At 42.4% G+C, this 22,456-nt stretch overlaps 1 protein-coding gene across 6 annotated transcripts in view; it reads left to right on the top strand.

Annotated features, from left to right (window-relative positions):
• Positions 1-22,456, top strand: part of LOC126101121 (inhibitor of nuclear factor kappa-B kinase subunit alpha) — a 168,447-nt gene that overhangs the window by 86,887 nt on the left and 59,104 nt on the right. For all 6 annotated transcript variants that reach the window (XM_049911806.1, XM_049911802.1, XM_049911805.1 and 3 more), the window contains exons 8-10: positions 4,385-4,511; positions 8,022-8,222; positions 20,181-20,395. In XM_049911806.1, the coding sequence (XP_049767763.1) occupies positions 4,385-4,511; positions 8,022-8,222; positions 20,181-20,395 (543 nt within the window). The remainder of the gene's footprint in view (positions 1-4,384; positions 4,512-8,021; positions 8,223-20,180; positions 20,396-22,456) is intronic.

Below are 22,456 nucleotides of genomic sequence, written 5' to 3'. Positions count from 1 at the left end.
CGTGTTGGTGGCATCTCAACGCCCTGCGTTGTTTGAGCCACACCCGCTGGGGCGCCGACCGATCTACCCTGTTGCGGCTCTACCAGGCGTTAATCCAGTCTCGCCTGGATTATGGGTGCCTAGCTTATGGCTCAGCATCCCCATCTGCGTTGCGGGTGCTAGACCCAATTCTCCACAGCGGGATACGCCTTGCCACTGGTGCTTTCCGCACCAGCCCTGTGGACAGCGTCCTAGTGGAGGCAGGTGTACCTCCACTGTGGTTCTGACGCCAACGTTTGCTGGCCGCTTATGCTGCCCATGTTTTTAGCTTGCCCGGGCATCCAAATTATTGTGTCCTGTTCCCGCAGTCAGTCGTCCATCTGCCAGACCGTCGGCCCCGGTCGGGTTGTCCGATCGCCGTACGCATCAAGGAGCTTCTCTGCGGGCTTGGGTTTTTCCCAGTTCCACCTCCTTTCCGGGCGCCTCTGCGTACACCCCCGTGGTGTGTTCCTCGCCCTTGCCTTCGGCTCGACTTGGCACAGGGCTCGAAGGACTCGGTCCCTCCAGAGGCCTTCCGCCGCCGCTTTTATTCCATCCTGGCCACGTATCAGGGCTCTGTAATTGTTTACACCTACGGTTCGATGGTTGCTGGTCGTGTCGGGTATGCGCTAACTCTAGGGGACCATTCTGAACAACGGTCCTTGGCGGCTGGCTGCAGCGTTTACACTGCTGAGCTAGTCGCCATCTTTCGTGCCCTAGAGTATATCCGCTCCTGCTCAGGTGAGTCCTTCGTTATCTGAAGCGATTCCCTGAGCGGTTTACGAGCTCTCGACCAGTGTTTTCCTCGTTCTCGTCTGGTGATGGCTATCCATGAGTCCCTGCATACTCTTGCGCGTTGCGGCTGCTCTGTGGTCTTTGTGTGGACCCCCGGTCATGTCGGTATCCCGGGCAATGAACATGTTGACCGCCTGGCGAAAGAGGCCACGAGTAAACAGTCTCTGGACGTTGGCCTCCCAGAGACTGATTTGCGGGCAGTCCTCCGCCGAAAAGTTTTTGCGCTTTGGGACGCTGAATGGCGCAATCGGATCATGCCCAATAAACTCCGTGCCATCAAGGAGACGACGACTGTGTGGCGGTCATCCCTGCGAGCCAACCGCAGGGACTCTGTCGTCCTTTGTCGGGTCCGCATTGGCCACTCCCACCTGACACACAGTTATTTACTGCGCCGGGAGGACCCTCCTGTATGTCGCTGCGGGGCGGCTTTGACAGTGGCCCACATTTTGTTGGCCTGCCCCCTTTTAGCTGTGGTCAGGCAGACATTTGCACTGCCTGATACGCTCCCTGCCCTCTTATGTGATGACCCTGGTATGGCTGACTTAGTTTTCCGTTTTATTCGGGCAGGGGGTTTTTATTATTTACTCTGAGTGTTTGTTCTGTTCTTTTGTGTTGATTCTGGCCATTGGCCTACGATTTTACGCTGAGTTTTTAATGTGTTCTCGGTGGTTGGCTTTTCCTTTTTATCTCTATGGTCGGCCAACCACTGTCACACACTGTGTGATTTTAATTTGTTTCGTCTGATCTCTGTAGGAGTATTTCTTGTCCTGTGTCGTCTGACGTCTTTCCTGTTGTTCGTTTTTTATTCTCTTTGGGTGGTTTTACTTTTTTTTGGAAAAAGGGACCGATGACCGTCGCAGTCTGGTCCCTTTAATCCCCCCCCAAACCATCATCATGATGGCGGCGGTGCACAAATGCTGCGCAACTAGCGCCATTCGACGGCCAACACCTCGGTTCCTGGTGTGTCCGCTGTGCCGTGCGTGTGATCATTGCTTGTACAGCCCTCTCGCAGTGTCCGGAGCAAGTATGGTGGGTCTGACACACCGGTGTCAATGTGTTCTTTTTTCCATTTCCAGGAGTGTATTTTCATTCTTCATTATTTTTGATAAATAAATAACATAAAAGTTGTTGACAAATTAGATGCTTTCCGATCTGATAGAAGTGTCACTTAAGCGAGCAATATTTCTGCAAGTGCTGCCTCCGACTTGCAGGTAGTGGTGCTGGCACTGCTATTAACAGCTGACAGTACCTTCCCATCAACACTCCTCTCCCCACTGCAGCCGTAATGCAGGAGCACGACCAGTGCACTAATCATCAACTTATGGGCAAACAGTACTTAAGTGAGACGCTAATCTAAATCTTGCAACACGTAACACATCCGTACCAGTGGTCACATGGTATTCAAGGAGGCAGATTGTCATCTGGATTTGATGATGCATATAAGTATTTCATTGATTTTACTACTTAATTTTTGAATATTGTAATGCACTTAATATAGCTGGCATTTCATTTTGACTGAGATAAAATTGGGTGGAAATAAATTTTTTTGCTGATTGCCAATTTTCTGCTAATAGCCCAGACAGTTTACCTTTCACTTTTGTGTTGTGGTGAAGGCTGTGCACATTGTAACTCCATCTACTAACAGAATCTACAAAAATAGCACCTATATGTGACTCTGCGTGTGGCATAAGCAGTCGTCCCGACTCCAAATTAACTCTTCTGACTGTAGAGCTCAAATGTGGTTTATCGTGATGTCTCAGAACGGACACAAACTGAACATTGCTACGTTTTGATGTTGATACAGTCTTTATCAGGTCACATTCTATATTGTATCCAGGATCTCCATCAGTACTGTTAACCCGCCCACCTGCTATAACAACAGTATCTTCCTTGGTGAAGTCATTACAAAGTAATCCTAAACATCTCTCAACTTCTCTGACCAGCACCAGGTTTCAAAAATATTGGTGACTTGGTATTCTGATCTTAGTTCAACCTGAAAAAGTTGGTCTACACCTCTAGCATGAGAACTACCAAACAGTGACACTTATTTCTCTATAGTGACTTTCTGTATTCTTACTTTTCAGTTTACTGCTGAATGGTTTTTTGTACCCTTTCTGTACATTCATGTACCTGAAGCTCGTAAGTCCCCTACTGAAGTAACAGATCAGTCTCATTTTTCACATATCAACAAAGCTGAATGAAAGCTTGTTCCTTCTATTACTGTTGCCACATCTCAGCTCTTTTTACCCTTTTCCCTTCTTAACCTGTCCAGATCTTGCTGAATACAGCATGAAGGGCAGCAATTTTCTCCTCAAGTTCCACTATCTTGCTACCTTTACTACGTATCCTACAAAACTACTGAAGAGTCTCATCCACTTCCCCAGCTGCTGTGCCAATGCTGTCACCCTAATGGAAGAAAAGAAGAATATCCATCACACCAAGTCCCAGAGCTACCAATTCTACGGCAAGTCAGGCACTTTTCACTCATGGTAAAAATAATATTTTGGTAAGAATAAGTCAGTTAAGTAACTGATAAATAAGAAAACATGTTTACAAAAACTTGACCCTTACGCAGTTATATCTACACAATCTACTACTGCAAGGTTTCTGAATCAAACAACTTAGCCGGCCACGGTGGCCGAGCGGTTCTGGGTGCTTCAGGCCAGAACCGAGCGACTGCTATGGTCGCAGGTTCGAATCCTGCCTCGGACATGGATGTGTGTGATGTCCTTAGGTTAGTTAGGTTTAAGTAGTTCTAAGTTCTAGGGTACTGATGACCTCAGATGTTAAGTCTCATAGTGCTCAGGGCCATTTTTTTGTCAAACAACCTAAAATGTTCGCTACATTTCAGAAGTGAATAATGAAGAGAGATGCTCTGCTTAAATTGCTGCAAAGAAAAAAAGAAGAATTATACAAGATTCTCTAAGTTTACTGCACCTACATGTAAACAAAAATATCATTATAACCTGACTTAATGATCTTTTTACATTTTTTAGAATAATATGAAAAATAAAACTGAAATCTTTATCAGTAAGCTTGAAAAGAACACTAACACACACATTTAATCTGTGGTAAATTAACTGTTATAATCTTAATAACTTATATTTATAAGAGTGTGAAAATTCCATGTAGATAATATATTTGATATTCTCAATGTAGGAAAAGATAGATTGCTACTACCATAAATATGACCCACAGTATCCAGAAAAAGAAAGAGAATCTCACACTATTCATTCACACACACAAACACATCTCACACACACATGACCAGCAGCTCCAGCAGCGAGGACCAAAATGCATTGGCATTGTCGGAGTTGGCGGTCATGTGTGCATGAGGTGTCCTTACTTGTGTGAATGAATGGCATGTTTTTCACTTTCTTTTTCTGGTGAAGGATGTGGCTGGAAACTTATGTGTAAGTATCTTGTAATTGTGCCTGTCTGCAACTTAATGTGTCATATTTACAGTAAGTAGCAATCTATCTTTTCCTACATTGTTGAGGTTCCAACCTGCCTACATTGTTGGGGTTCCAACCTGGAGTGTTTGATATCTAATATTCATCCTTTCCTGCAGAGCTCTGAAACATGATATGGAACGATGGTTAAAACTTGCTTTGGAATGGGATCCAAAGAAACGTGGTCGAGGACCGGGTGATAAAGTTATCATCTTTGATATGCTTGATGAAATTCTCAGTAAGAAGGTGAGTTTCTTCTTTACTTAGTGACTACTTGTATCATAAAAAGGAGGAGATTGTGAATGAATGAATGAATGATGGCACAAATAAATATTACCCTGGAGGAGAAAGCCAAGAAGTTATATTTAGTGATTATCAGGTGAGAATATGAGGACAAACAGAAGATTTCTGGTCCTAGCACAGAAATGGCATTGATGTCACAGAATGCAGTTGGATAACGTCCTTGACAATCTCGAATATTTTGGTAGGTGAATACACTGTCTTTTTAAAGGCACAAGTATGGCAAGAGATTGCTCTGAATGATTACATTTTTACTTTAAAAATGATTAGGTGTTTATTGGCAATTGTTTAAAATGATACCCAGCTGTATTGCAGTAAGATGTTAACACATTTGATAACTAATGAAAAGCCCAAGTTTCACAAGAATAGTTTTGTTCACAGTTTTTTTTTTAAATAGTCATGTAGCGTGTGTTTAATTCAAACAAATCAACTGGAGTACTCCATTGGAAATATATCCACAGTTGCCGAAAGCTAATAAGTCTGCCTTTTCATTTTTGACAGTTAGGAAATGGGCAGTTGAATTCAAACTGATACACACAAGAATGTTACAAAACTAAATCACAAATGAAAACATTTAGAAAATGCGTGTTATGTCATGGGCTTAGCAAGAGTTTGTGTATGAAGTAGCTGATGCCATAGATGTATCAGAAGAATGAATGTGGTATATTATGCATGATTTACTATAAGAAAGTTTTGTGCAATATGGGTGAAACATGTATTGAATGCCAATAGAAGGCAAGTAAAAATTAATTTTTCAACAATGTGTTGATACTTTTAAAATTAAAATCCAACTGATTTTGCATGCAGGTTTGTTTCTATGGGTGAGAGAGAGGTCCATCACATCACACCAAAAGCAAAATGGTGATCAGACCAGTATATCTTATCAGCATCATCTGGAAATGAGGCCCTTTTAATAAATTTGCCACCCAATGTAATATGTGCCATATACGAGAGAAAGGCACAAAAATTATTGCAATAGTGCAGCAAGTATCTCATTTATTTCTATCTTATTGTTATTGATGCTAGACGTGGAAAAAAGAACAGTATGTGAATAAATTCAGTTTAGGAAAGTTTTCTTGAATATTAAACTTTGCTGATGACATCTTCCTGCTCTTATATAGCTTCAGACATGCATGTGAAACTACAGTATTACAGCTAATGTTCTTATGGATACAGTGTCTGGCAACTAAGATTTTTCTATCTTATCATATTGTTCCCTTAATGTGTCCTCTTATTACTTTTTGGAAACTATCTTAAAGTTCTCAAATTGTGTTCTTGTTGATATTCGTAGCTGGGCATTCCATTGTTTGTTATATACTTCTTATTCTTCATTCTTGTTATATACGTAATTTTCTGCAAATCTGTTTTCACATCTTTCATACCATCTGTGGGCTGTTGAAAAATTGACCTTATAGTATTATCAGGGTGCAAACGCCCTGGGGAAAATGTGGGGGAAAAACTGGGAATTTTTCATTATATTAGTTTTTTGTCAAAGTTCTGAGATTTTAACTGGTGAGAACAAATGAAGAATTCAACTTTGGCCTACTACTGCAGAATAAAACTGCATCAGTAAAACATAAACAAGAGAATAACATCAAAATAAAAATTTAGTTGCAAAGAAAATGCACTATTTACAATAACAAAACACAGCACACATACAAGCCTCTGCCAATAGCAAAATGTGTCAAAGGCTTTAGGATGAAGAGTGCAATACTTCCGAACAACAAACTACTTTTGGTGAGGGTGACATCACATCTGTTAATATTTCTAAGGGGTCGCAAGAAAATATTGTGAATGGTTGTTTGAGAAGCGTTACTTTCAAAGTAACATTCCTTGTATGTGAGACAAATTATGTTATATGTGAGAATGTGTGATGAATTTTTGAAATTGTGTGGTGTTTGACTCTTTCAAAACTTAACACTTTAAGGAGCAGCCACTTAGAAAAATTTCAGGCCTAAAAGACCAGCCATTTATGCCATCATTCGAATTTGATGTACGTTAAAGGGCAATATGCGCTAAAAATGACCAAGCTTCAAGGCTAGTTTTTCATATTTTTTTAAGTTCTTTCATAAATTACAAACTGTGCAATATTATGGCAAAAAGTATAATTAACCTTCCAAAATAAAAGTGGAAGGTGATTGCTTTGAGCAATTTCATGTGTAATTGGCTTTTCTATGGAAAAGTTGAAGTACTAGACAGAGCATGTATTCAGTCTGTTTACACAAGAAATGTTCTGTACACAGGAGTGAAAATTACAATCATACTTGTCTGAGATATTCAAATGCTGTAATTTAAGCAGTGCTCTTAGTATCCTGCCTAACCACACGCTGGAAAAAATAACAAAAAAATTTTTATGACTTGTATTTTATGTGAAATTTCAGCTTTTCTTATTGAAAAATATCAATATTTCGCAAAGCAAAAATACATATTATCACGCCATATATTCCCAAATTTGTAGTTCACTGCCAGTCCACACGGAGCGCTACTACGGTCTCTGTTAGCATGCTGTAATGTGCTGTATTCGGTGAATTTGTATTTATACTTTTGTAATACCAAAACATTCAGTTTAGATGTTGCCGCACATTAAAGATCTTTCCAAAATGTGTTGTTCTTTGCTGGGATTGCCGGGAAGTCCTACACTGCTATATAAAACTTATACCATTTAAAGAACTGATATGTTTTACAACTCCAAGAGAAAGTATATTGTACTTGACATGGAAAGAAAGTACTTCATGTGAAAAAAAAAGTTTATTGTGCTTGACATGGAAAAAATTACTTTACATGAAAAAAAGTTTATTTTAGACCGGGAAAACCAGGAATTCTTTTTTCTTGTCCATGTATGTACCCTGATTATGTACTGTTGTGCCATGATAAGTTGACCATGCACACAGTGACTGTCAAGAGTGGCAAGAGGCATGCCTTGTTGCCGTGTTGTGACTGCTGTGAGCAGAGTAGCAGTGAGGGGAAGGCAGCATTGACACCTTCCCACATTGCTGGCACCATTACCCATGTTTTGTGCTTATATGAATGCAGTGGTCACATACGTGGAACATTGACAGCGCTTTGAGACAGATGGATAACTTCCAGCTATTGACAATTTTCTCCATTGCTCACAACACTAGTAAAAAGGGTCAGCTTATCGTGGCCAAACAGTAGCTTTTTATGGAATGAATTTTGTGTCATGCACATAACACTTGCAATGTATTATTATACGGTGTTAGTAAAATGTGGTTCACATTTAATTCATGTCCATTGCTACAGAAGTGACTCAGCATTAGCAAAGTTTGGAGGAAGATGACCCTTTCATAGTATTGTTTTATTCTTTAATGGAATCTGTTTATTAACGCATTTAATTATTGTGATTTGTTGCTAACACAAGTGATTCACAACAAAAATATATAAAATTATATTTAATATAAAATACCACACCTCATATCCACATAATTGTGTCCACAGATTGTGCAGTTGTTTGTAGTGCCATTGTATTTGCACTGCAGTTATGTGGTAGACAGTTCAACAGCACTCTCAACATTACAAGTGTGGCTTGAACGAGATACTGCGTTAGCTGTGAATGATCAAGAGTTGCTTTTACCATCAGGCAAACCACCTGAGCCAGATGCTGGGGCCATGCAGTGCTGGAATCAGAAGTGTATTGAGGTACTGATCACTTGCTCCTTGTATACTTTTCTGGTTGGTTACTAGCAGTTTTTGAATGGCCTGACTCATGTACATCTCTTTGTGTTACAATTTTAGGATTTCGTTAGAGTCATGTTCACCATTCATGGGGTTACTTTTGGTATAATAGAATGCTGCTGGTAATATTAAGTCCTTGATTTTTGTCATTTCTCATCTGTAAGCGCAACATGAGTCAGAGGAAACTGCAGAAGGTAGTTGTAGAGCTAAGTAATCATCCAATTGAGTTATGTACAAGCAAATATGTAATGAGGATTTTTAATAACAAGTTCATTCTATACATTTTTAAAGCAGCATGAAAACAAAGATTATATGGTATTGCAAACAGTAAATTTTATTTTGTTTCATATGGTAGTGATTGGTTAAAAGTTTTCCTTTAATTTTGAGATGAGGATTCTTAGTAATATCCAGAATGAATCATAGAGTCATTAAAACTATATATTTACCTAAGGACATAAGTAAAAATTTTATGAACTATTTAAAAAATTATTTATACATTTTCTGGAATAAATAAGAATACCAGTTTGCAACATAAATTGATCAGCTCAGAGACTTGGGCATTCTTTCCAAAAAGAAGGCTTTGACATGTTCCCCCCCCCCCCCCCCCCCTCCACGCATTCCTGTAATACTTCATTACCTCTAGAAAGAAAGTGACTGCTAAAGCACATTACCAAGTGAGGTGGAGCAGTGTTTGTGCACTGGACTCACATTTGGGAGGACAACAGTTCAAATTCCAATCTGGCCATGGAGATTTAAGTTTTCCATGATTTCTCTCAATCATTTAAGGCAAATGTTGGGATGGTCCCTCTGAAAAAGGCATGGCTAATTTCCTTTCCCATACTTTTCTAACCCGAGTTTGTGCCCAGTCTTTAAAGATGTTGTCGTCGATGGGTCATACAACTCTAATCTTCCTTCCTTCTAAAGCATATTTGAATGATTTGGAGAGCTGGAAGAGGCAGAGTATTCCAACATCTCAAACACCAGAGATGTGCTTTCAGTAGTGCATCAGCTGATGTTGGCCTGTGGGCATGTAATGGAAACAACAACACTATTCCATAATAGAATGCTGTGTTTGGTATGATTTGCTGGCTTGAGTTACTTAGTTAGCATATAATGATATCATGCACTGTTGATTGTATCTGCTTCCCCATTTAATCACCAGAATAGGTTTTTTTGAACCTGAAATGAGTCACAACAGTAGACAGACTGGCACAATTTTGGCCAGTCGTTGATACTGTGCCACAGTACTATCAACCATAACAGTATTAGAAACCTACACACATCAGTAAGAAAGTCACCATTGCTTGTTGTAACCATTCAGAATCCATAAACTCAATAGAAGAGGTAGTCATTATCAGCACAAGCTTATAGTTTTACCATTTTGCTATATTTCTCTCCTGAGACTATGTGATTCACAGGAGGAATTTTGGATGTGAAGCAGTAACCTTTGTTCATAATGCAGGAGAAATATGACACAAAATATATGTGCCAAACCTTTGTTCCCACTTTTAAGTAATTGTATCTACAAAAGGAAAAGGCAAACTCCACTTATTTGCATAACACAGTATGATAACCAAGCTGTTTACAATATATTGTGTTATGACAGGCCAAAGTCTGTAATAGGTATTACAAAAGAATCTCAGGTAGTAACATACGCAGTTGAAAAAAAGCATTGTTTCTTCACAATAAAATTTAAAGTTTTTTCAGAATTATTATGTCTTGATATCAATATTTCCTCTCCAAAGGGTTCTTTCCACTCAGGTAACAACTTGCCATGGGGAATGTTGTGTTAATTGTGTAGTATGAACCCTATAAAGGATGATTTTATGTTTCTGTCACTAAAAATTTTCCAAAATGGAAATAAAACCCCAGAAATACAATCCCACTCATCCTTCGATACAGAGTCTGTGAGGAACATTTAGATGAAAAAGAGTTCATAGTTGATGGAAGACAACACTAGGAAAATTCTAAGCACAGAGCCATGACCATTAATGCATAAGTATGAATCTACATCAGATTTTTATGTCCAAAACTGTGGTTGTTCAGCTGCAACACTCTAGTGATAATGAAAGACAGAAATTACACAAGGATGTATGCAACACATATTGAAAGATGGTTCTGAGCATCAGAGTGAAAACTACAATGATACCTCTCTTCTCCGCCCCCCTCTCTCCCATTTACCTGTAGCAAACCTTTTCATTAGTTAAATCCAGACTAATAGTGATTGGTGTTTCTTATTCCACTGAATAAGATAATTTTTCTATTTCTTAATATTGATGAACTTTTATCACAGACGTGTGTGCCAACATTCTGTTGAGCAATAGCTAAACTCATTCTTTGTCCCCAGCTCCCTCTCCTTTTCTCCCACATCCTCCCTTCTTCCACTCCCTTCCGCCTCCCCTCCCACCCCTCACTTACCCTCTCCTCTTCCACCCCTCGCTTACCCTCTCCTCTTCCACCCCTCGCTTACCCTCTCCTCTTCCACCCCTCGCTTACCCTCTCCTCTTCCACCCCTCGCTTACCCTCTCCTCTTCCACCCCTCGCTTACCCTCTCCTCTTCCACCCCTCGCTTACCCTCTCCTCTTCCTCCCCTCGCTTACGCTCTCCTCTTCCACCCCTCGCTTACCCTCTCCTCTACCACCCCTCGCTTACCCTCTCCTCTTCCACCCCTCGCTTACCCTCTCCTCTTCCACCCCTCGCTTACCCTCTCCTCTTCCACCCCTCGCTTACCCTCTCCTCTTCCACCCCTCGCTTACCCTCTCCTCTTCCACCCCTCGCTTACCCTCTCCTCTTCCACCCCTCGCTTACCCTCTCCTCTACCACCCCTCGCTTACCCTCTCCTCTACCACCCCTCGCTTACCCTCTCCTCTACCACCCCTCGCTTACCCTCTCATCTACCACCCCTCGCTTACCCTCTCATCTACCACCCCTCGCTTACCCTCTCATCTACCACCCCTCGCTTACCCTCTCCTCTACCACCCCTCGCTTACCCTCTCCTCTTCCACCCCTCGCTTACCCTCTCCTCTTCCACCCCTCGCTTACCCTCTCCTCTTCCACCCCTCGCTTACCCTCTCCTCTTCCACCCCTCGCTTACCCTCTCCTCTTCCACCCCTCGCTTACCCTCTCCTCTTCCACCCCTCGCTTACCCTCTCCTCTTCCACCCCTCGCTTACCCTCTCCTCTTCCACCCCTCGCTTACCCTCTCCTCTTCCACCCCTCGCTTACCCTCTCCTCTTCCACCCCTCGCTTACCCTCTCCTCTTCCACCGCTCGCTTACCCTCTCCTCTACCACCGCTCGCTTACCCTCTCCTCTACCACCCCTCGCTTACCCTCTCCTCTACCACCGCTCGCTTACCCTCTCCTCTTCCACCCCTCGCTTACCCCCTCCTCTTCCACCCCTCGCTTACCCCCTCCTCTTCCACCCCTCGCTTACCCCCTCCTCTTCCACCCCTCGCTTACCTTCTCCTCTTCCACCCCTCGCTTACCTTCTCCTCTTCCACCCCTCGCTTACCTTCTCCTCTTCCACCCCTCGCTTACCCTCTCCTCTGCCACCCCTCCCTTACCTCCTCCTCGCCCACGCCTCCCATACCACCTCCTCACCCATGCCTCCCTTACCCCCTTATCTCCCTCCCCTCCCTTACGCCATCTCCCTCCCCTCCCTTACCCCATCTCCCTCCCCTCCCTTACCCCCTCGTCTCCCTCCCCTCCCTTACCCCCTCGTCTCCCTCCCCTTCCTTACCCCCTCATCTCCCTCCTCTCCCTTACCACACTTCCCACCCTTCCCACCCTTCCCTCCCTTCCCAGCCTTCCCTTCCTCCCCACCCTTCCCTTCCTCCCCACCCTTCCCTTCCTCCCCTCCCCTTCCTCCCCTCCCTTCCCTTCTCATCTCCCTTCCCTTCTCACCTCCCTCCCTCATCACCTCCCTTCCCTCCTCCTCTCCCTTCCCCCTCCCCTCCCTCACCCTTCCCATCCCCTCCGTCCCCTCCCTTCCCCTCTCTTCACCATCCCCTCCCTCCCATTGGTTCCCCCTCCCCTCCCTTCCCCCTCCCCTCCCTTCCCCTCCCCTCCCTTCCCACTCTTCTCCCTGCCCCCTCCCATGCCTCCCCACTCCCCTCCCTTCCCCCTCCCCCCTTCCCCCCTCCCCACCCTTCCTTCCTTTCTCACTCTATATCTTCTGTACTATTGTATAAAGACAGATTGTCGTTTAATGTTGCTATCACCTATCAGAAAAAAGTACTTTACTTAACATTTTTCATGTTAATCTAATGAATGGTTGGCTGCATCTTTGTAATATACCTAATATATAAATATGCCATTACCAGAAATCTTGGAAAGTTCTTAACTGTTTACTTCACATTTTTACACCATACTTTGATGAACTTTTGGATTGACATAGGCTGTATATTTTTTTAACTGGCAATTTACAGGCTTTTTGTTAAAATTGATTGTGAGAGAGAAGATGATGTGCTATGCTCTGCTATGAAAATGTGTGGTATGTCTTCTTTCTCACAGTCAGTTTTAACTGTGATAACAGGGCATTTAAACCATTAGACTTGTTCTCCCATATATATTCTTCCCCAATGAATATATTTTAAAAGAAAAAATGTATACACAACAACGTGCTCTTTTGCTTTCTTTCTCGCAACCTGTTTTCACAGAAAACGGAAAAGTTTTATTTGTGGTGCAGTGTCTTATTATTAGAATGCTATTATGGGATCTGAATTTCCCATGGATATTTAGTAATTGCAAAGCATTGCCAGGTTTGCTAGTCTGTTATATGTTCTACCCCCTGAGTTCCTTTTGTGTTGTTGTGTTGCAACTAAGTCATCTGTCAAAGGACCTGATTCACTCTTTATCTCGCTACCCCCTCACTGCCTTGATTAACCTTCCGTAGCTCTTCTGCATCTCCATCAGCCCAGGCAACTGTTTTCAATAATCAATAATCAGCCTTGCTGAGGGTTTTTAATCCTTTGAGCTACCTCTAGATTTGCTAGCATGCTGTCTACCATTAGAGAGAGGAGGATCCATGTTATGTATTTTTTTTCTAGAATTTGTATCTCCTCCTCTGCCCCTCTGCTCCTCACCCTCACCCTCACCCTCACCCACCCCCTCACACACCCCCCTCACACACCCCCTCACACACCCCCTCACACTCCCCCTCACACGCCCCCTCACACCCCCCCTCCCCGTCCCCTGCCCCTCCCCCTGCTCCGGCCCCTCCCCCTCCCCTGCCCCTCCCCCTGCTCCGGCCCCTCCCCTGCCCCTCCCCGTCCCCTGCCCCTCCCCCTGCTCCGGCCCCTCCCCCTCCCCTGCCCCTCCCCTGCTCCGGCCCCTCCCCTGCCCCTCCCCCTGCTCCGGCCCCTCCCCCTCCCCTGCCCCTCCCCCTGCTCCGGCCCCTCCCCATCCCCTGCCCCTCCCCCTCCCCATCCCCTGCCCCTCCCCCTACTCCGGCCCCTCCCCCTCCCCTGCCCCTCCCCCTACTCCGGCCCCTCCCCCTCCCTCTCCCTTTCCCCTTCCCTAAACCCACTCCCTAACCCCTCCCTAACCCCTCTCCCTAACCCCTCCCTCTCCCTCTCCCTATCCCCCTAACCCCTCCCTCTCCCTCTCCCTATCCCCTCTCCCTAACCCCTCCCTCTCCCTCTCCCTATCCCCCTAACCCCTCCCTCTCCCTCTCCCTATCCCCCTAACCCCTCCCTCTCCCTCTCCCTCTTCCCCCACCTCCTCTCGTGCTGATTTATTTACTATCCATCTTTAAACATTAATATGGCAGATGATGTGGTTTGTGTACATACATCTTTACATTTAAAATTACATGCTCTCAAAGATATTTTCAAATCATTATTGGCTATCAAGATAAAAAATTATCAGTCATACTGCACTTGATATATCCAACATATTCACGTGTATGTTTAATCTAAATGAAATTATGTTAGTACTTTAGTGCACATTTTGAACTCTTTTTATTGTATAAAATGCTTTTTCTGCAAACCATTTCCGTGTAGTGATTGTAGAAGATCTAGCAAGTATGAGGTTGATCTACTGTTGCAGATGTATGTTATGTTGATGAACAGATTGTCATATTTTCTGACACTATTATTTTGCTTTTGTATGTATTAGACAGTTTGGTATAAAGGAGGACATAATTGTGGTATTTTTAGGCTTTTGAAATGTTGTCTGCAGTACTCATTACTTATGTCTCCACAACACATCTGACTGACTTCTTTTGCCAAATGAGAACTCTTTCGCTCTAAGGGAGATGGCGTGTGGGTGTGTAAAAAGGCATAGTATGCATTTAAGCAATAGCTTATTACTAATGCAAGACCTTAGTTCAACTAAAATATATGTAACAAATGCTGTCTTAGAATGGATACAATCCGTGAGACTCTTCCATGTTAATTTTGAGTCAAGATGTATCCCAAGAAGTTTAGCTGAAACAGTGACATTTCCATCATCTTTAATGGAATGGCTGAAGAGAGAACAGTTTTTTGTGATTAATATGAATTTTATTGACTTGAAACCACTTACAGGCTGCTCTGAGATGTACATCTACATCTACATCTACATGGATACTCTGCAAATCATGTTTAAGTATCTGGCAGAGGATTCATCAAACCACCTCCACAATTCTCTATTATTCCAATTTCGTATAGCATGCGGAAAGAACGAACACCCATATCTTCCCGTGGTTCGATTCCCGGCGGGGTCAGGGATTTTCACCTGCCTCGAGATGACTGGGTGTTTGTGTTGTCCTCATCATTTCATCATCATCCAGGAAAGTGGTCAAATTGGACTGAGCAAAGGTTGGGACATTGTAAGGGCGCTGATAACCAAGCAGTTGAGCGCCCCACAAACCAAACATCATCATCATCATATCTTCCCGTATAAATTCTGCCCTTATTTTGTCATAGTGATCATTTCTCTCTATGTAGGTTGGCGTTAACAAAATATTTTTGCATTCGGAGGAGAAAGTTTGTGATTGGAATTTCATGAGAAGATTTCTCCGCAGCGAAAAATGCCTTTGTTTGAATGATGTCCATCCCAAATCTTGGATCATTTCAGTGACACACTCTCCCCTATTTTGCGATAATACAAAATGTGCTGCCCTTCATTGAACTCTCAGTCCAATCTGGTAAGGATCCCACACCGCGCAGCCGTATTTAGTTGAATTTACAGCCTTTAGATTTGACTGATTTATCATGTAACCAAAGTGTAACAGATTCCTTTTAGCAGTCATGTGGATGACCTCACACTTTTCATTATGTAAGGTCGATTACCAATTTTCGCACCATACAGATATCTTTTCTGAATCGTTTTGCAATTTGTTTTGATCTTCTGGTTACTTTACTAGTCAATAAATGACTGCGTCCTCTGCAAACAACCTAAGACTGCTCCTCAGATTGTCTCCCAAATTGTTTATATTGATAAGGAACTGCAAAGGGCCTATAACACTATCTTGGGGAACGCCAGAAGTCACTTCTGTTTTACTCAGTGACTTTCTGTCAGTTACTACTAATTGTGACCTCTTTTACAGGAAATCTTGAATCCAGTCACATAACAGAGATGATATTCCGTAAACACGCAGTTTCACTACAAGCTGCTTGTGCAGCACAGTGTCAAAAGCTTTTCTGAAATATGGAATCAATTTGAGAGCCCTTGTCAAAAGCACTCAGCACTCCATGCAAGTAAAGAGCTAGTTGTGTTTCACAAGAACGATGCTTTTAAATCGGTGTTGACTGTGTCAGTAGACAGTTTTCTTCGAGGTAATTCATAATCTTCAAACATAATATATGTTCCAAAATCCTGCTGCGTATCAACGTTAATGATATGGGCCTGTAATTTAGTGGATTACTCCTACTAGCTTCCTTGAATATTGGCGTGACCTGTGCAACTTTCCATTCTTTGGGTATGGATCTTTCATAGAGAGAACGGTTGTATATGATTGTTAAGTACGGAGCTATTGCATCAGCATACTCTGAAAGGAACCTAATTAGTATACAGTCTGTGCCAGAAGGCTTGCTTTTATTAAGTAGTTTAAGTTGCTTCACTACTCTGAGGATAACTGCTTCTATGTTACTCATGTTGGCAGCTGTTCTTGATTTAATTTTTGGAATAGTTACTTCATCAACTTTTGTGGAGGCATTTTGGAAGATTGTGTTTAGTAACTATGCTTTGTCAGCACTGTCTTCGATAGTATGTCCATTGCTATCATGGAGAGAAGGCGTTGATTGTGTCTTGACACTAGCATACTTCACATACGATGAGAATCTTTTTGGATTTTCTAGCGGGTTTGGAGACAAAGTTTCATTGTGGGAACTATTATAAGCATCATATAGTGAAGTCTGTGCTAAATTCCGAGCTTCTGTAAAAGACTGCCAATCTTAGACATTTTGCATCTGTTTAAATGTGGCATATTTTTTTCTTTATTTCTGCTACGGTGTTCTGCCCCATTTTGTGTATCAAGGAGGATCAGCTCTGTCGTTTGTTAATTTATTCAGTATAAATCTCTCAATTGCTGCCTATACTATATCTTTGAATTCAAGCCGCATCTGGTGTACACTTATATTGTTAATTTGAAAGGAGTGGAGATTGTCTGTCAGGAAGGCGTCAAGTGAATTTTTATCTGCTTTTTTGAATAGGTATATTTTTCATTTATTTTAGGAGGCTTTGGAGGTTGCAATATTCAGTGTCGCTACGACAACCCTGTGTCAGTTTTGATGCTTGTTATTAACAAGGATTATTTGTTGCTTAGAGGTCAAGTGTGTTTTCACAACCATTTACTATTCGCGGGGGCTCATGAATTAACTGCTCGAAATGATTTTCAGAGAATGCGTTCAGCACAGTTTTGGATGATGTTTTATGTGTACCTCCGGAATTAAACATGTGTTTTCGCCAACACACATGTATTTTTGCCAACACACATGTATTTTTGCCAACATGTTGAGAGTAAATTAAAGTCACTACCAACTACAATCGTATGAGTCGGGTATGTGTTTGAAATCAAACTCAGTTTTTCTTTGAACCTTTCAGTAATTGTATTACCTGAATTGGGAGGTCGGTAAAAGGTTCCAATTATTATTTTATTCTGGTTGCCAACAATGATCTCTGTTCATACTACCTCACAGGAACTATCTGTTCAATTTTGCGACAAGATAAACTACTTCTAACAGCAACAAACACTCCACCGCCAACCGTGTTTAGCCTATCCTTTCGGAACACCATTAGGTTCTTCGCAAAAATTTGGATGAGCTTATCTATGGCTTTAGCCAGCTTTCAGTGCCTATAACAATTTGAGAATCAGGGCTTTCTATTAGCACTTGGAGTTCTGGTACTTTCCCAACACAGCTATAACAATTTACAACTGTTATATCGATAGCTCCTGTATCTACATTCCTTCTGTGTTCGGCCTGCACTCTTTGTGACTGAAGCCCTTTTTGTGTTTTCCCAAGACCCTCTAACCTAAAAAACCGCCCAGTCCACACCACACAGCCCCTGCTACCTGTGTAGCTGCCTCATGCATGTAGTGGACTGACCTATTCAGCGGAACCCAAAACCCAACCACCCTATGGCGCAGGTCGAGGAATCTGCAGCCTACACGATCACAGAACCATCTCAGATTCAGACCCTCTACTCGGCTCTGTACCAGAGGTCTGCAGTTGGTCCTGTCGACTATGCTGCAAATGGTCAGCTCTACTTTCATTTTGCAAGCAAGACTGGCAGCCTTTACCACTTCTGTTAGCCACTCCAAACCAGAGAGGAGCTCTTCTGATCCAAAGTGACACACGTCATTGCATATAACCTCTATTTTCCTGCTGTAATGCTCCTAAGTCTTTCTCAGCTGTAACGCAAGTAGTATCATGTCAGTTGAGTGTGTATTCACACACCATAAAATTGGACAAGTCATTTACATCTCTGTATATAAATTGCATCTTGCAAACAGCTGCCGTAACTTGAGAGAGCAACAGTGTGTCGAGAATGCAGCTTGTGGGATCTTATTCACAATTGGTTTGGTGGTCTAGTGGAAGAGAATGTGGATGAGAACTTAAAGGTTGTGGTATCAAATCCAGGCAGTTGAACGGAATGGACAGTGTCTTGAAAGGAGGATATAAGATGAACATCAACAAAAGCAAAACGAGGATAATGGAATGTAGTCGAATTAAGTCGGGTGATGCTGAGGGAATTAGATTAGGAAATGAGACACTTAAAGTAGTAAAGGAGTTTTGCTATTTGGGGAGCAAAATAACTGATGATGGTCGAAGTAGAGAGGATATAAAATGTAGACTGGCAATGGCAAGGAAAGCGTTTCTGAAGAAAAGAAATTTGTTAACATCGAGTATAGATTTAAGTGTCAGGAAGTCATTTCTGAAAGGCTGAATCACTTTTTTTTCACTCTGGCTTTTAACTGACCATTCACCACTCAATGATGGGGAAAGACACATTTCAAAATATGACCAATTCAGACAGCCAGTTTCTGCTTCCCTCAGATTTGCCATCACAATCTACACATTCTTTGAATAATGAGCAGTAAGTTACTGAACTTTGAACTATCTTAAAAAATATAAGCTGTGATGTAAGACTTAAAACTTGAAATAATCAAATATTTTTAATCAATAGTTTTCTGAAGTCATTAGAGAACAATTGGTCAGCGAAAAAAAAAATATCCAAAATATGTGTTTTTCTTTAAAAAAAATTCTGCTACAAGCCACACACACACACACACACACACACACACACACACACACACACACACAATTGCATACAATATTTACATTGGTTGTAAGCCTATTACTTATGTAATAATGGGCTCCAATCATTGTCATGATGTGTTACTATAAATGTCAGTTTATATGTAACACGCAACATTCATGCCTCCAGAAAACTTTCATGCTGTGCGACATAAATCCTCCCACTCCATGGCTATGGAGGAGCAACCTTAGTGATATATTTTCAGTAAGAGAAACAATCTAGGTTTGCTGACAGCAGAAGCTTTATTTGCACATTACATCTTTGTGAGGCATCTTCAGAATTTGTTTAGCAACTGCACGTAACATGTTAATCATAAATAGCCAAAATTGTGGCATTCATGAAGGAATGCAGCAATGCTTAATATAGGGACAGACTTATAATCTGAAACAGATATATTGTGACACAAATTATAGTAGTCGTGAATACATAACAAGATATGCAGATGCTACATATGACTCTTATGGCTACTGAAAATTGTGTGAAAGTGATGATACTCACTTACTTAACATTTTTCTCTGAAATTTATTCATAACTCTGCACATTGGCCTACAAACTAAATACACTATGCCACACGACATCTGGCTGGAGATGCTTAATGCTACCTGTGCAAATTTGGGCTGGGTCACTGTAATGTTATGAAGAGTAAAGGTCCGAACACAGAAACCTCCAGCACGCACTGCATGATACCCAAGATGTCTAATCTGATATTGGTGTACTGCAAAGTTTGTTTTCTATCACTCAGGCAGAACCTTATCATCTGAGCATCTAAAACCATAGCAGTAGAGTATCTATGGAAAAATTCTATGGCTGACAGAGGCAAATGCCTTGTTGAGATCCACAAATACAAGCATAAGCATAACATTAACAAATAATCTCAGTTCAAACGACAGTAGTATAAATTAATCACTATTTTCAGCAGTAAAAGCTGCTTTTACTGTTGAGAAGCTGGACATGAAGCCATATTGTGAGTCACTAAGAATATTATTTATTTATACAGACCGACTGTAAGACTGTTTTGGAGCCATATGAAATGATCCACAAAATTTGAGGGCATAGGTACAAGAGAGATTGAATGGACAAGTCTTGTCACCTTTTTCGCACAGAGGATAAATTAGAAATTTAGAAGCTACGACACAAAATGCTTTCCTGGATTGTCACATGTTTCTTAAAAATTCTACAGGATGGGACTCCGATGCTGCTGGTCTTCAGAAAGGGTGAGCTGACGTTACCACAGGTTGGACCAAGAATTCCATGGACAGTGCAACAGATGTTGCAGGAGCCACGCACCAAACTGGAATACGTGCATCTGCGTCGTGCATGGGCACATGCAAGTTTTTTCTTACGCCAAGAAGCAGACTTATATTGTACACTCGTTGCAGCATTTCAAACGAAGATGTGAGCATCGTACTGTTAACGTGTGTCGTGTGAGTGAGGGACCAATGCTGTTCATATCTTTATGTGTATAAATGTAACAGAGCTGTCACTTCTGATTTTTGGTTGAGTTTTGCCAATGTGCAGTAGTGTACAAAAGCATGCTTTTGCGGCGATATCTGTTAGTGAAACATTCTCGTGTTTCAAGCCGCGTCAAGTGGTTAACTGCCCACGAGCTTTCAACAGAGATCTCCTCTGCCATTGTCAAGTAGATGACTGTCATGTGGTTGTCATTGCTGTGCTTATATAGCCGTGCCATTGTTCATGAAGTCAATGGCGCTCGGGCCCGTATCATATACGGTAATGTTTTGGCCGTGCAACTGCCAGCCCCCCTTGAACACCCCAACACCGGATCCCACGCTGTACTCAGCTACAATCCACCGTCTCTGTTGAAGATATTGTCAGAAATTCTAACCTCTATGGCCTTGTTTATCACGCTATCCCAAAAGCCATTAGTCCGTTTAATAATAGACATCTCATTGAATGCTATTTGGTACCTGTTTTCCAGAGCATGTTCTGCTACAGCTGACTTTTCAGGATAGCACAGACGGTAACATCTTTCATGTTCTGTGCAGAGCTGTTCAGTAGTGCGAACAGTCTGGCCGACATAGAACTGCCCACATCCACACGGTATCTTGTAAACTCCTGGTATTCTGAGGCCTACATCATTTTTCACAGATTTCATTAGTTGCTGGATCTTTGTCAGAGGCCTGAAGATTGTGTCTATTTTATGCCTTTTCAGGAGCCCTGTTGTCGAACTACAAAACGGTAAGAATGCAACCTGCTTGGGTCTTCCTCAGAGCTCTGCTTCCTTTGAGGCTTGGATGACACTGCTTGTGAGATCTGTTTGTTGTTGTAACCGTTTTCCTTAAATACTTTGCATAAGTAGCTCAATTCTCTCAGCAAGTTTTCAACGTCTGAAAGGGGTTTCAGCTCGATGTACTAAGGTCCTCAGAACTGACTGTTTCCGTGCTGGGTGATGGAAGCTGGTGGGGTGCAGATACCGATCCGTGTGGGTGGGCTTGCAGAAAACGCCATGACCTAGAGACCCATTGCGTTTACAGAGGACAAGAATGTCCAAGAACGGCAGGAAACCCTCCACCTCTACTTCCATTGTGAAGTTGATGCGGTTGTGGATGCTGTTGAGGTGCTCCAGGAACTCTTCTAACTTTTCTTGTCCATGTGGCCAAATGACAGAGCTATCGTCAACATTGTGATAAAAAACAGCTCGGCTTTGTAGGAGCCATGTCCAAGGCGATGTCTTCGAAATTCTCCATAAAGAGGTTGGCAACTACTGGAGCTAATGGACTTCCCATTGCCACACCATCAGTTTGTTTAAAATATTCTCCATAATGTAAGAAATATGACGACGTCAGCATGTGCTTAAATAAATCCACGGTGGTGTCATCAAAGAGCTGGGACAGCAAGTCAATAGTGTCTGCGATTGGGACACATGTGAATAAAGAAACCACATCAAAGCTAACTATAATATCCCCTTCAGAAAGTCACAGACCTTTAATCCGACTGACGAAGTGCGCCGTATTCTTTATATGGCGTCCACTATGTCCAACGTGCATAGAGATATAGGTCGGCGATCTGATGGTACTCACTATCGGCCTCAGTGGTGTGTCCTTCTTATGCACCTTCGGCAGACCATAGAACGTGGTCGGTCTTGGTGCCTTGGGGAGGAGGTTCTTTATAGTATTCTCTTCCAGCAATGACCGTTTGAGAAGATCTGGAGTTTTCTTCACTATTTTGAATGTTGGGTCCTGAGGTAATTTTTGATATGTGTCTTCCTCGAACATCCGTCTGATTATTGTGTCATAGTCGGCTTGTTCCATTAAGACGGCAGCATTGCCCTTGTCAGCTGGTAGGATGACAATGAGAGGATCATTCCAGAGAGCGCGGAGGCCACTGTGTTCAGCTCTAGTCATGTTTGAAGCTGGTGGTTTGGATTTTAAAAGAGTACGGCTCGTTTCTCTACAAATTTCCTCAGCCACATCACTTGGAAACTTACGAACCATT

This window comes from Schistocerca cancellata, chromosome 9, assembly GCF_023864275.1.
Source record: "Schistocerca cancellata isolate TAMUIC-IGC-003103 chromosome 9, iqSchCanc2.1, whole genome shotgun sequence".
In the NCBI taxonomy this organism is placed as follows: domain Eukaryota; kingdom Metazoa; phylum Arthropoda; class Insecta; order Orthoptera; family Acrididae; genus Schistocerca; species Schistocerca cancellata.
This window is presented reverse-complemented; position numbering and strand designations above follow the sequence as displayed.